This window comes from Salvelinus alpinus, chromosome 3 (genome assembly GCF_045679555.1).
Source record: "Salvelinus alpinus chromosome 3, SLU_Salpinus.1, whole genome shotgun sequence".
NCBI lineage: Eukaryota > Metazoa > Chordata > Actinopteri > Salmoniformes > Salmonidae > Salvelinus > Salvelinus alpinus.
Window position 1 is genome coordinate 83271538 of NC_092088.1, and position 15725 is coordinate 83287262.

At 46.0% G+C, this 15725-nt stretch overlaps 1 protein-coding gene across 1 annotated transcript in view; it reads left to right on the plus strand.

Moving 5' to 3' along the window:
- Positions 1–6733: 6733 nt before the first annotated feature.
- LOC139569863 (integrin alpha-9-like) overlaps positions 6734–15725 on the plus strand; it is an 87693-nt gene continuing 78701 nt past the window's right edge. Inside the window, exons 1-4 of the mRNA XM_071391188.1 lie at positions 6734–6749; positions 6800–6890; positions 7311–7465; positions 14365–14525. Coding sequence (XP_071247289.1) covers positions 6734–6749; positions 6800–6890; positions 7311–7465; positions 14365–14525 — 423 coding nt within the window. The remainder of the gene's footprint in view (positions 6750–6799; positions 6891–7310; positions 7466–14364; positions 14526–15725) is intronic.

Below are 15725 nucleotides of genomic sequence, written 5' to 3' on the forward strand. Positions count from 1 at the left end.
GGTGTAGGGCTAATGAAACACATTTTACATTTACATTTAAGTCATTTAGCAGACGCTCTTATCCAGAGCGACTTACAAATTGGTGCATTCACCTTATGATATCCAGTGGAACAACCACTTTACAATAGTGCATCTAACTCTTTTAAGGTGGGGGGGGTTAGAGGGATTACTTTATCCTATCCTAGGTATTCCTTAAAGAGGTAAGGTTTCAGGTGTCTCCGGAAGGTGGTGATTGACACCTAGGACCTACGTCTCAACATAGCCAACACTAGGTGTAGGGCTAATGAAACACCTAGGACCTACGTCTCAACATAGCCAACACTAGGTGTAGGGCTAATGAAACACCTAGGACCTACGTCTCAACATAGCCAACACTAGGTGTAGGGCTAATGACACACCTAGGACCTACGTCTCAACATAGCCAACACTAGGTGTAGGGCTAATGAAACACCTAGGACCTACGTCTCAACATAGCCAACACTAGGTGTAGGGCTAATGAAACACCTAGGACCTACGTCTCAACATAGCCAACACTAGGTGTAGGGCTAATGACACACCTAGGACCTACGTCTCAACATAGCCAACACTAGGTGTAGGGCTAATGAAACACCTAGGACCTACGTCTCAACATAGCCAACACTAGGTGTAGGGCTAATGAAACACCTAGGACCTACGTCTCAACATAGCCAACACTAGGTGTAGGGCTAATGAAACACCTAGGACCTACGTCTCAACATAGCCAACACTAGGTGTAGGACTAATGAAACACCTAGGACCTACGTCTCAACATAGCCAACACTAGGTGTAGGGCTAATGAAACACCTAGGACCTACGTCTCAACATAGCCAACACTAGGTGTAGGGCTAATGACACACCTAGGACCTACGTCTCAACATAGTCAACACTAGGTGTAGGGCTAATGACACACCTAGGACCTACGTCTCAACATAGCCAACACTAGGTGTAGGGCTAATGAAACACCTAGGACCTACGTCTCAACATAGCCAACACTAGGTGTAGGACTAATGAAACACCTAGGACCTACGTCTCAACATAGCCAACACTAGTTGTAGGGCTAATGAAACACCTAGGACCTACGTCTCAACATAGCCAACACTAGGTGTAGGGCTAATGAAACACCTAGGACCTACGTCTCAACATAGACAACACTAGGTGTAGGGCTAATGAAACACCTAGGACCTACATCTCAACATAGCCAACACTAGGTGTAGGGCTAATGAAACACCTAGGACCTACGTCTCAACATAGCCAACACTAGGTGTAGGACTAATGAAACACCTAGGACCTACGTCTCAACATAGCCAACACTAGGTGTAGGGCTAATGAAACACCTAGGACCTACGTCTCAACATAGCCAACACTAGTTGTAGGGCTAATGAAACACCTAGGACCTACGTCTCAACATAGCCAACACTAGGTGTAGGGCTAATGAAACACCTAGGACCTACGTCTCAACATAGACAACACTAGGTGTAGGGCTAATGAAACACCTAGGACCTACGTCTCAACATAGCCAACACTAGGTGTAGGGCTAATGAAACACCTAGGACCTACGTCTCAACATAGCCAACACTAGGTGTAGGACTAATGAAACACCTAGGACCTACGTCTCAACATAGCCAACACTAGGTGTAGGGCTAATGAAACACCTAGGACCTACGTCTCAACATAGCCAACACTAGGTGTAGGGCTAATGAAACACCTAGGACCTACGTCTCAACATAGCCAACACTAGGTGTAGGGCTAATGAAACACCTAGGACCTACGTCTCAACATAGCCAACACTAGGTGTAGGGCTAATGAAACACCTAGGACCTACGTCTCAACATAGCCAACACTAGGTGTAGGACTAATGAAACACCTAGGACCTACGTCTCAACATAGCCAACACTAGGTGTAGGGTTAATGAAACACCTAGGACCTACGTCTCAACATAGCCAACACTAGGTGTAGGGCTAATGAAACACCTAGGACCTACGTCTCAACATAGCCAACACTAGGTATAGGGTTAATGAAACACCTAGGACCTACATCTCAACATAGCCAACACTAGGTGTAGGGCTAATGAAACACCTAGGACCTACGTCTCAACATAGCCAACACTAGGTGTAGGACTAATGAAACACCTAGGACCTACGTCTCAACATAGCCAACACTAGGTGTAGGGCTAATGAAACACCTAGGACCTACGTCTCAACATAGCCAACACTAGGTGTAGGGCTAATGACACACCTAGGACCTACGTCTCAACATAGTCAACACTAGGTGTAGGGCTAATGACACACCTAGGACCTACGTCTCAACATAGCCAACACTAGGTGTAGGGCTAATGAAACACCTAGGACCTACGTCTCAACATAGTCAACACTAGGTGTAGGGCTAATGACACACCTAGGACCTACGTCTCAACATAGCCAACACTAGGTGTAGGGCTAATGAAACACCTAGGACCTACGTCTCAACATAGCCAACACTAGGTGTAGGACTAATGAAACACCTAGGACCTACGTCTCAACATAGCCAACACTAGGTGTAGGGCTAATGAAACACCTAGGACCTACGTCTCAACATAGCCAACACTAGGTGTAGGGCTAATGAAACACCTAGGACCTACGTCTCAACATAGACAACACTAGGTGTAGGGCTAATGAAACACCTAGGACCTACATCTCAACATAGCCAACACTAGGTGTAGGGCTAATGAAACACCTAGGACCTACGTCTCAACATAGCCAACACTAGGTGTAGGACTAATGAAACACCTAGGACCTACGTCTCAACATAGCCAACACTAGGTGTAGGGCTAATGAAACACCTAGGACCTACGTCTCAACATAGCCAACACTAGGTGTAGGGCTAATGAAACACCTAGGACCTACGTCTCAACATAGCCAACACTAGGTGTAGGGCTAATGAAACACCTAGGACCTACGTCTCAACATAGCCAACACTAGGTGTAGGACTAATGAAACACCTAGGACCTACGTCTCAACATAGCCAACACTAGGTGTAGGACTAATGAAACACCTAGGACCTACGTCTCAACATAGCCAACACTAGGTGTAGGGTTAATGAAACACCTAGGACCTACGTCTCAACATAGCCAACACTAGGTGTAGGGCTAATGAAACACCTAGGACCTACGTCTCAACATAGCCAACACTAGGTGTAGGGTTAATGAAACACCTAGGACCTACATCTCAACATAGCCAACACTAGGTGTAGGGCTAATGAAACACCTAGGACCTACGTCTCAACATAGCCAACACTAGTTGTAGGGCTAATGAAACACCTAGGACCTACGTCTCAACATAGCCAACACTAGGTGTAGGGCTAATTAAACACCTAGGACCTACGTCTCAACATAGACAACACTAGGTGTAGGGCTAATGAAACACCTAGGACCTACATCTCAACATAGCCAACACTAGGTGTAGGGCTAATGAAACACCTAGGACCTACGTCTCAACATAGCCAACACTAGGTGTAGGACTAATGAAACACCTAGGACCTACGTCTCAACATAGCCAACACTAGGTGTAGGGCTAATGAAACACCTAGGACCTACGTCTCAACATAGCCAACACTAGGTGTAGGGCTAATGAAACACCTAGGACCTACGTCTCAACATAGCCAACACTAGGTGTAGGGCTAATGAAACACCTAGGACCTACGTCTCAACATAGCCAACACTAGGTGTAGGACTAATGAAACACCTAGGACCTACGTCTCAACATAGCCAACACTAGGTGTAGGACTAATGAAACACCTAGGACCTACGTCTCAACATAGCCAACACTAGGTGTAGGGTTAATGAAACACCTAGGACCTACGTCTCAACATAGCCAACACTAGGTGTAGGGCTAATGAAACACCTAGGACCTACGTCTCAACATAGCCAACACTAGGTGTAGGGTTAATGAAACACCTAGGACCTACATCTCAACATAGCCAACACTAGGTGTAGGGCTAATGAAACACCTAGGACCTATGTCTCAACATAGCCAACACTAGGTGTAGGGCTAATGAAACACATTTTACATTTACATTTAAGTCATTTAGCAGACGCTCTTATCCAGAGCGACTTACAAATTGGTGCATTCACCTTATGATATCCAGTGGAACAACCACTTTACAATAGTGCATCTAACTCTTTTAAGGGGGGGGGGGGGGTTAGAGGGATTACTTTATCCTATCCTAGGTATTCCTTAAAGAGGTAGGGTTTCAGGTGTCTCCGGAAGGTGGTGATTGACACCTAGGACCTACGTCTCAACATAGCCAACACTAGGTGTAGGGCTAATGAAACACCTAGGACCTACGTCTCAACTCATGACGTTATTATATACAGTTGAAGTCGGAAGTTTACATACATTTAAGTTGGAGTCATTAAAACTCATTTTTCAACCACCACAAATTTCTTGTTAACAAACTATAGCTTTGGCAAGTCAGTTAGGGCATCTGCTTTGTGCATGACACAAGTACTTTTTCCAACAATTGTTTATAGACAGATTATTTCACTTATAATTCACTGTATCACAATTCCAGTGGGTCAGAAGTTACATACACTAAGTTGACTGTGCCTTTAAACAGCTTGGAAAATTCCAGAACATTTTGTCATGGATTTAGAAGCTTCTGATAGGCTAATTGACATAATTTGAGTCAATTGGAGGTGTACCTGTGGATGTATTTAAAGGCCTACCTTCAAACTCAGTGCCTCTTTGCTTGACATCATGGGAAAATCAAAAGAAATCAGCCAAGACCTCAGAAAAACAATTGTAGACCTCCACAAGTCTGGTTCATCCTTGGGAGCAATTTCCAAATGCCTGAGGGTACCACGTTCATCTGTACAAACAATAGTACGCAAGTATAAACACCATGGGACCATGCAGCCGTCATACCGCTCAGGAAGGAGACGCGTTCTGTCTCCTAGAGATGAACGTACTTTGGTGCGAAAAGTGCAAATCAATCCCAGGAAAACAGCAAAGGACCTTGTGAAGATGCTGGAGGAAACACTTACAAAATTATCTATATCCACAGTAAAAGATCGTAGGGACAAGATCCAGGGAAATGTCCTCTGGTCTGATGAAACAAAAATAGAACCGTTTGGCCATAATGACCATCGTTATGTTTGGAGGAAAAAGGGGGAGGCTTGCATGCCGAAGAACACCATCCCAACCGTGAAGCACGGGGTGGCAGCCTCATGTTGTAGGGGTGCTTTGCTGCAGTAGTGACTGGTGCACTTCACAAAATAGATGGCATCATGAGGGAGGACAACTATGTGGATATATAATGCAACATCTCAAGACATCAGTCAGGAAGTTAATGCTTGGTCGCAAATGGGTCTTTCAAATGGACAATGACACCAAGCATACTTCCAAAGTTATGGCAAAATGGCTTAAGGACAACAAAATCAAGGTATTGGAGTGGCCATCACAAAGCCCTGACCTCAATCCTATAGAACATTTGTGGTTAGAACTGAAAAAGCTTGTGCGAGCAAGGAGGGCTACAATCCTGACTCAGATACACCAGCTCTGTCAGGAGGAATGGGCCAAAATTCACCCAACTTATTGTGGGAAGCTTGTGGAAGGCTACCCGAAACGTTTGACCGAAGTTAAACAATTTAAAGGCAATGCTACCAAATACTAATCGAGTGTATGTAAACTTCTGACCCACTGGGAATGTGATGAAAGAAATACAAGCTGAAATAAATCATTCTCACTCCTATTATTCTGACATTTCCCATTCGTAAAATAAAGTGGTGATCCTAACTGACCTAAAACATGGAATTTTTACTGGGATTAAATGTCAGGAATTGTGAAAAACTGAGTTTAAATGTATTTGGCTAAGGTGTATGTAAACTTCAACTGTACCTGCTTGATTAGACTGAGTGGTTACTGGTCAGTCAGTAACACTCCTGTCTGTCTGACTCTGAGTGGTTACTGGTCAGTCAGTAACACTCCTGTCTGTCTGACTCTGAGTGGTTACTGGTCAGTCAGTAACACTCCTGTCTGTCTGACTCTGAGTGGTTACTGGTCAGTCAGTAACACTCCTGTCTGTCTGACTCTGAGTGGTTACTGGTCACTCAGTAACACTCCTGTCTGTCTGACTCTGAGTGGTTACTGGTCACTCAGTAACACTCCTGTCTGTCTGACTCTGAGTGGTTACTGGTCAGTCAGTAACACTCCTGTCTGTCTGACTCTGAGTGGTTACTGGTCAGTCAGTAACACTCCTGTCTGTCTGACTCTGAGTGGTTACTGGTCAGTCAGTAACACTCCTGTCTGTCTGACTCTGAGTGGTTACTGGTCAGTCAGTAACACTCCTGTCTGTCTGACTCTGAGTGGTTACTGGTCACTCAGTAACACTCCTGTCTGTCTGACTCTGAGTGGTTACTGGTCACTCAGTAACACTCCTGTCTGTCTGACTCTGAGTGGTTACTGGTCAGTCAGTAACACTCCTGTCTGTCTGACTCTGAGTGGTTACTGGTCAGTCAGTAACACTCCTGTCTGTCTGACTCTGAGTGGTTACTGGTCAGTCAGTAACACTCCTGTCTGTCTGACTCTGAGTGGTTACTGGTCAGTCAGTAACACTCCTGTCTGTCTGACTCTGAGTGGTTACTGGTCAGTCAGTAACACTCCTGTCTGTCTGACTCTGAGTGGTTACTGGGCTCCACATCAATCGTGGACATTTAGAACTGGAACAGAAAACAACAGGTATGAGGACCCACAAAGGTCATCACTTGTTAATGATGACCTTTGTGCATCGTGCCATATCTTTGAAGAACGAGAGAAATCTGCTGCGCTCATTGGTTGTTCTTGCATTGCAGATATTACCATTGGTGCGTTTATGGCTGATAGCGTGGTGTTATTGAGGTAAGTGGTTGTAAGTCAGGCTTTGTTCCAATGTCCATACCAGCATACCACTATGAATGCAGGCCCAATACGTTGCTCAATTGTAATTGGGAGTATGCTAGTGTAGATATTGGCACAGAGTAGTATAAAGACATACAGTGGAACATAGTAGTATAAAGACATACAGTGGAACAGAGTAAATGTTTCATCACAGAAATACATGAATTCCAGGCTGTGTCTACTGCAGTACCATGTTGTATTGTATTGGTTGTAGGTCCATTGACACCATTTTGTATTGTACTGGTTATAGGTCCATTGACACCATGTTGTATTGTATTGGTTGTAGGTCCATTGACACCATATTGTATTGGTTGTAGGTCTATTGACACCATGTTGTACTGGTTATAGGTCCATTGACACCATGTTATGTTTGGTGTTTAGGTCCCGGCCGGTGATCACTGTGGACGTGTCCATCTACCTGCCTGTCTCCATCAACATCTCTGTGCCTCAGTGTCACGAGGGCCCACAACACCTCAACTGTTTCAACGCTACAGTCTGCCTGCTCTTCAGAGGAAAACACCTGCCAGGACAGATAGGTGAGCACTAATACAACTACACACAACTGTGTTCTGGCGTGGTCCTGGTTGACTGTTCTGGCGTGGTCCTGGTTGACTGTTCTAGCGTGGTCCTGGTTAACTGTTCTGGCGTGGTCCTGGTTAACTGTTCTGGCGTGGTCCTGGTTGACTGTTCTAGCGTGGTCCTGGTTGACTGTTCTAGCGTGGTCCTGGTTAACTGTTCTGGCGTGGTCCTGGTTAACTGTTCTGGCGTGGTTCTGATTGACTGTTCTGGCGTGCTCCTGATTGACTGTTCTAGCGTGGTCCTGGTTAACTGTTCTGGCGTGGTCCTGATTGACTGTTATGGCGTGGTCTTGGTTGACTGTTATGGCGTGGTCCTGGTTGACTGTTATGGTGTGGTCCTGGTTGACTGTTATGGCGTGGTCCTGGTTGACTGTTCAGGCGTGGTCCTGGTTGACTGTTATGGCGTGGTCCTGGTTGACTGTTATGGCGTGGTCCTGGTTGACTGTTATGGCGTGGTCCTGGTTGACTGTTATGGCGTTGTCCTGGTTGACTGTTATGGTGTGGTCCTGGTTGACTGTTATGGCGTGGTCCTGGTTGACTGTTATGGTGTGGTCCTGGTTGACTGTTATGGCGTGGTCCTGGTTGACTGTTATGGTGTGGTCCTGGTTGACTGTTATGGCGTGGTCCTGGTTGACTGTTATGGCGTGGTCCTGGTTGACTGTTCAGGCGTGGTCCTGGTTGACTGTTATGGCGTGGTCCTGGTTGACTGTTATGGTGTGGTCCTGGTTGACTGTTATGGCGTTGTCCTGGTTGACTGTTATGGTGGTCGAGATGAGGTCCTGGTTGACTGTTATGGCGTGGTCCTGGTTGACTGTTATGGCGTGGTCCTGGTTGACTGTTATGGCGTGGTCCTGGTTGACTGTTATGGCGTGGTCCTGGTTGACTGTTATGGCGTGGGTCCTGGTTGACTGTTCAGGCGTGGTCCTGGTTGACTGTTCAGGCGTGGTCCTGGTTGACTGTTCAGGCACAGATAGAACAATGAGCCAGTTTTACCGGATGTAAACTGGGCAAAAATATAAACGCAACATGTAAAGTGTTGGTCCCATGTTTCATGAGCTGAAATAAAACATCTCAGAAATGTTCCATACAAAAAGCATATTTCTCTCAACCTGAAGGTGTGGCATATCAAAAAGCTGATTTAAATAGCATGGCCATTACACAGGTGAACCTTGTGGAGGGGACAATAAAAGGCCACTCTAAAATGGGCAGTTTTGTCACACAACACAATGCCACAGATGTCTGAAGTTTTGAGGGAGTGTGCAATTGGCATGCTGACTGCAGGAATGTCCACCAGAGCTGTTGCTAGAAAATGTACGTCCGACCGGCCTCACAACTGCAGACCACGTGTATGGCTTCGTGTGGGCGAGAGGTTTGCTGATGTCAACATTGTGAACAGAGTGCCACATGGTGGTGGGGTTATGGTATGGGCAGGCATAAGCTACGGACAACGAACACAATCACATTTTATCGATGGCAATTTTAATTCACAGAGGTATCGAGATGAGATCCTGAAGCCCATTGTCGTGCCATCCATCCGCCGCCATCACCTCATGTTTCAGCATGATAATGCATGGCCCCATGTTACAAGGATCTGCACACAATTATTGGAAGCTGAAAATGTCCCAGTTCTTCCAGGGCCTGCATTCTCCCCACTCACCCATTGAACGTGTTTGGGAAGCTCTGGATCAACGCGTACTACACCGTGTTCCAGTTCCCACCAATATCCAGCAACTTCACACAGCCATTGAAGAGGAATGGGACAACATTCCACAGGCCACAATCAACAGCCTGATCAACTCTGTGCGAAGGAGATGTGTCGCGCTGGATGAGGCAAATGTTGGTCATACCAGATACTGACTGGTTTTCTGATCCACGCCCCTACTTTTTTGTTTTTAAGGTGCACTACATGACCAAAAGTATGTGGACACCTGCTAGTCGAACATCTCATTCCAAAATCATGGGTATTAATATGAAGTTGGTCCCCCCTTTGCTGCTATAATAGCCTCCACTCTTCTGGGAAGTCTTTCCACTAGATGCTGGAATATTGCTGCAGGGACTTGCTTCCATTCAGCCACAAGGGCATTAGTGAGGTTCGGTGATTAGGCCTGGCTCGCAGTCAGCTTTCAAATTCAACGCCATTGTATAATGTAGCGTTAAGATTTCCCTTCACTGGAACTAAGGGGCCTAGTCCGAACCATGAAAAACAGCCCCAGACCACTATTTCTCCTCCACCAAACTTTACAGTTGGCACTATGCATTGGGGCAGGTAGCGTTCTCCTGGCATCCGCCAAACCCAGATTAGTCCGTCAGACTGCCAGATGGTCAAGCGTGATTCATCACTCCAGAGAACGCGTTTCCATTGCTGCAGAGTCCAATGGTGGGAGCTTTACACCACTCCAGCCGATGATTGGCATTGCGCATGGTGATCTTAGGCTTGTCGGCCATGGAAACCCATTTCATGAAGCTCCCGACAAACAGTTATTGTGCTGACATGGCTTTCAGAGGCAGTTTGGAATTTGGTAGTGAGTGTTGCAACTGAGGACAGACAATTTTTACACGCTTCAGCACTCAGCAGTCTTGTTCTGTGAGCTTGTGTGGCCTACCACTTCGAGGCTGAGCCGTTATTGCTCCTAGATGTTTCCACTTCACAATACAGTTGACCGGGGCAGCTCTAGCAGGGCAGAAATTTTACTAACTGACTAGTTGGAAAGGTTGGAAATCCTATGACGATGCCACGTTGAAAGTCACTGAGCTTTTCAGTAAGGCCATTCTACTGCCAATGTTTGTCTATGAAGATTTTATATCTGTGTGCTTGATTTTATACAATGTGGCTGAAATAGCCCATTTGAAGGGGTGTCCACATACTTTTGTATATATAGTGTATTTGTGACCAACAGATGCATATTTGTATTACCAGCCATAGATTAGGGCCTAATTAATTAATTCCAATTGACTGATTTCCTTATATGAACTGTAACTCAGTAAATTCTTTGAAATTTGTAGCATGTTGTGTTGATCTTGTTTCAGTATATAAATGTGAAACATCCGTTTGTCATTTCCACTCACTACCAAATATGGTGATGAGAGGAAGCCCGGTGGGAGAAAATGGAGCGAGATGGATTTTGTCCGGCATTCGGCTAATTTTGTCATTGATGAAACATTTGATCTCCGTACAGTTTTCCGTTCCCAAAACTACAATCTGTTACAACAAAGTAGACTTTTTTTTGTAGTTTTGTAGACTTTCCCCTTTGCAAAGTAAAAAAAATGCATTGTTTAGAAAGAGTGCAATGGCAAATTGAGTTATTGCACACGCACACTTCAGAGTAGGCGTTCCGTAGTGGAAATATGCAAATACATGCTAAAATGCCCCTATAGGATCTCGCTAGCTTGTGCTTGGCTCTGCCCACCTCTTTGCTTTTTTCTGGCCATTATGATTAATTTGCTCCCATTGGAAATTACAGGCTGTGGTTTATCTTGGGTTAGTTATAAAAAATATAGCCTGCTGGTATAGTTTGGTAATGACGCCTGGGCCGGTAATGAACACTCAACGCCCCTCCTTTCCACCTGGCAGGGTGAGCTCATGGAAGGCGCTCCCGTACACACGTGGAATGAATCAATGAGTAAACATGTCATGTTTATGATTTCTGTATTCAAAATAGATCTATGAAGTAGTTTATTTAAAACTGCTGAAACCACCAACACGTCAATGGAAATCATGTGAGATGTTTTGACAGGGTGTTTCTTACTCAACGGTGTTACCAGTTAGAGAAGTCCATGTCTTGTTTTGAAATGAATGTCTATCGGTTTGACCCTGTGTGTGTGTGTGCGTGCGTGCGTGCGTGCGTGCGTGCGTGTGTGCGTGCGTGTGTGGACTACATGAGGACTTCTCCAACTAAGGCTGGACCTGACAAAGATCCACCTTGGATTCAAACATTGCTACTGTGACCAGGTCTATTAGTAGCCTGACATTTCCCTGTCTTTTTCCTCTCTAATACATTTTATGTATTTATTATTTTATTTATCCTTTATTTAACCAGGTAGGCTAGTTGAGAATAAGTTCTCATTTACAACTGCGACCTGGCCAAGATAAAGCACAGCAGTTCGACACATACAGCAACACAGAGTTACACATGGGATAAACACACGTACAGCCAATATAACCTGACAGCTGGTCTCTCTCTGTCTCTCCCCAGAGTTGTTGTATAACCTGACAGCTGGTCTCTCTCTGTCTCTCCCCAGAGTTGCTGTATAACCTGACAGCTGGTCTCTCTCCTCTCTCCCCAGAGTTGTTGTATAACCTGACAGCTGGTCTCTCTCCTCTCTCCGCAGAGTTGTTGTATAACCTGACAGCTGGTCTCTCTCTGTCTCTCCCCAGAGTTGTTGTATAACCTGACAGCTGGTCTCTCTCCTCTCTCCCCAGAGTTGCTGTGTAACCTGACAGCTGGTCTCTCTCCTCTCTCCCCAGAGTTGTTGTATAACCTGACAGCTGGTCTCTCTCCTCTCTCCCCAGAGTTGCTGTGTAACCTGACAGCTGGTCTCTCTCCTCTCTCCCCAGAGTTGTTGTATAACCTGACAGCTGGTCTCTCTCCTCTCTCCCCAGAGTTGCTGTGTAACCTGACAGCTGGTCTCTCTCTGTCTCTCCCCAGAGTTGTTGTATAACCTGACAGCTGGTCTCTCTCTGTCTCTCCCCAGAGTTGTTGTATAACCTGACAGCTGGTCTCTCTCTGTCTCTCCCCAGAGTTGTTGTATAACCTGACAGCTGGTCTCTCTCTGTCTCTCCCCAGAGTTGTTGTATAACCTGACAGCTGGTCTCTCTCTGTCTCCCCAGAGTTGCTGTATAACCTGACAGCTGGTCTCTCTCCTCTCTCCGCAGAGTTGTTGTATAACCTGACAGCTGGTCTCTCTCCTCTCTCCCCAGAGTTGTTGTATAACCTGACAGCTGGTCTCTCTCTGTCTCTCTCCAGAGTTGTTGTATAACCTGACAGCTGGTCTCTCTCCTCTCTCCCCAGAGTTGTTGTATAACCTGACAGCTGGTCTCTCTCTGTCTCTCCCCAGAGTTGTTGTATAACCTGACAGCTGGTCTCTCTCCTCTCTCCCCAGAGTTGCTGTGTAACCTGACAGCTGGTCTCTCTCCTCTCTCCCCAGAGTTGCTGTGTAACCTGACAGCTGGTCTCTCTCTGTCTCTCCAGAGTTGTTGTATAACCTGACAGCTGGTCTCTCTCTGTCTCTCCCCAGAGTTGTTGTATAACCTGACAGCTGGTCTCTCTCTGTCTCTCCCCAGAGTTGTTGTATAACCTGACAGCTGGTCTCTCTCCTCTCTCCCCAGAGTTGTTGTATAACCTGACAGCTGGTCTCTCTCTGTCTCTCCCCAGAGTTGTTGTATAACCTGACAGCTGGTCTCTCTCTGTGTCTCCCCAGAGTTGTTGTATAACCTGACAGCTGGTCTCTCTCCGCAGAGTTGCTGTATAACCTGACAGCTGGTCTCTCTCTGTGTCTCCCCAGAGTTGTTGTATAACCTGACAGCTGGTCTCTCTCTGTGTCTCCCCAGAGTTGCTGTATAACCTGACAGCTGGTCTCTCTCTGTGTCTCCCCAGAGTTGCTGTATAACCTGACAGCTGGTCTCTCTCTGTGTCTCCCCAGAGTTGTTGTATAACCTGACAGCTGGTCTCTCTCCTCTCTCCCCAGAGTTGTTGTATAACCTGACAGCTGGTCTCTCTCCTCTCTCCCCAGAGTTGTTGTATAACCTGACAGCTGGTCTCTCTCCTCTCTCCCCAGAGTTGTTGTGTAACCTGACAGCTGGTCTCTCTCTGCCTCTCCCCAGAGTTGTTGTATAACCTGACAGCTGGTCTCTCTCCTCTCTCCCCAGAGTTGCTGTGTAACCTGACAGCTGGTCTCTCTCCTCTCTCCCCAGAGTTGCTATATAACCTGACAGCTGGTCTCTCTCTGTCTCTCCCCAGAGTTGTTGTGTAACCTGACAGCTGGTCTCTCTCTGTCTCTCCCCAGAGTTGTTGTATAACCTGACAGCTGGTCTCTCTCTGTGTCTCCCCAGAGTTGTTGTATAACCTGACAGCTGGTCTCTCTCCTCTCTCCCCAGAGTTGTTGTGTAACCTGACAGCTGGTCTCTCTCTGTCTCTCCCCAGAGTTGTTGTATAACCTGACAGCTGGTCTCTCTCCTCTCTCCCCAGAGTTGTTGTATAACCTGACAGCTGGTCTCTCTCCTCTCTCCGGAGAGTTGCTGTATAACCTGACAGCTGGTCTCTCTCTGTCTCTCCCCAGAGTTGTTGTATAACCTGACAGCTGGTCTCTCTCCTCTCTCCGCAGAGTTGCTATATAACCTGACAGCTGGTCTCTCTCCTCTCTCCCCAGAGTTGTTGTGTAACCTGACAGCTGGTCTCTCTCTGTCTCTCCCCAGAGTTGTTGTATAACCTGACAGCTGGTCTCTCTCCTCTCTCCCCAGAGTTGTTGTATAACCTGACAGCTGGTCTCTCTCCTCTCTCCCCAGAGTTGCTGTATAACCTGACAGCTGGTCTCTCTCCTCTCTCCCCAGAGTTGTTGTATAACCTGACAGCTGGTCTCTCTCTGTGTCTCCCCAGAGTTGTTGTATAACCTGACAGCTGGTCTCTCTCCGCAGAGTTGCTGTATAACCTGACAGCTGGTCTCTCTCCTCTCTCCCCAGAGTTGTTGTATAACCTGACAGCTGGTCTCTCTCTGTCTCTCCCCGGAGTTGTTGTATAATCTGACAGCTGGTCTCTCTCCTCTCTCCCTAGAGTTGTTGTATAACCTGACAGCTGGTCTCTCTCCTCTCTCCCCAGAGTTGTTGTATAACCTGACAGCTGGTCTCTCTCCTCTCTCCCCAGAGTTGTTGTATAACCTGACAGCTGATGTGGATAAGAGGCAGAGGAGCCAGTCTTCCAGAGTGTACTTTATTCAGAATGGAGCCCAGATCAGCTTAATGAGCAACGAGCTCAGTCTGGACATCAACAGAGAGGATTGCCAACAGTACACTGCATATGTTAAGGTGAGTCCCTAGAAGTCGTTTAGTTTGTCGCACTGCTGTGCTTTATCTTGGCCAGGTCGCAGTTGTAAATGAGAACTTGTTCTCAACTGGCCTATCTGGTTAAATAAAGGTGAAATAAAATAAATACATAAAATGTGGACCTGTGGTTAGCAATGCCAAGGTTGTGGGTTCAATTCCTGTAGAGATCACATGAGAGAGGTCCCTTTTCCTCAGAGCAGAGTGTCCCCAGCGGTCAAAGCTGGTTGCAATGATTATCCGTTTTTTTGTCGTGAAGTCATGGTCAGGTTGTATACTGGTTGTATAAGGAAGTTTGTTTAACGTCAAGAAGACATCTTCTGGTTGGCCAACAGAGACCAGTGGGTTGTAGTCTCACACACCAGACTGTGTTGTGTGCCACCATGTTAAGGTGATAGCATACTGTATGATGACTTCTCATCCAGAAAACATGTTTACAACTAGATATGATGTCATTAAGATGTCATGTGCCCTAATGTTGCCCTATTGGTCCCAGTTCGCTGGTTCAGTTGGAGCTATTGTGTCCATGTCCTCCACTGAACTCTTTTTCACGGCAACTGGGTTATTCAAGCAGTGTTTGTCAAGCTGTTTTCTTTCTGTTTGTTTTGATGTTCTGAAGCGACGTTCAATCTCCATAGCATCTCCGGTGGCAACTTCCTGTCAGTCTTAATAGTTTTGACAGTCTCAAAACAATGTTGAAATTGTAGCCAAGGCAAACAAAACAAAGGTGAATCATATTGGCTATAATATATATTGGCTATAATATATATTGGCTATAATCATTGTTCCCTCTCATTTTTTCTTCAGCACTGAGCAAATTTCAGATCTGCTGAGCTCAAACTTCAACGTTGTGAAAATTCTGTGCAACTTTCAACACGCTTTTACAGTGAACACTGAGGCTTATAACAGTAGCCAAGTATTCTACTGTGGCTATTTTATCATAATGTAGTCCTACCAGAGTGGCCTACAATCAATAACAATGGAGAAAAATGCATCCCATAACATTCTATCATTCAGCCTACAGTAGCAGCAATGTGTGGTGTTCAATGTAGGCCTACATTCCATGAGACTTTACATAAAAACATGCAGGGCTTGACATTAACCTGTTTATCCACTTCACCTTCAGACAAGGAGGTCTGAAAATGTGTTGTTTGACGCAAGAAACCACAAAATAAAATTCATCAG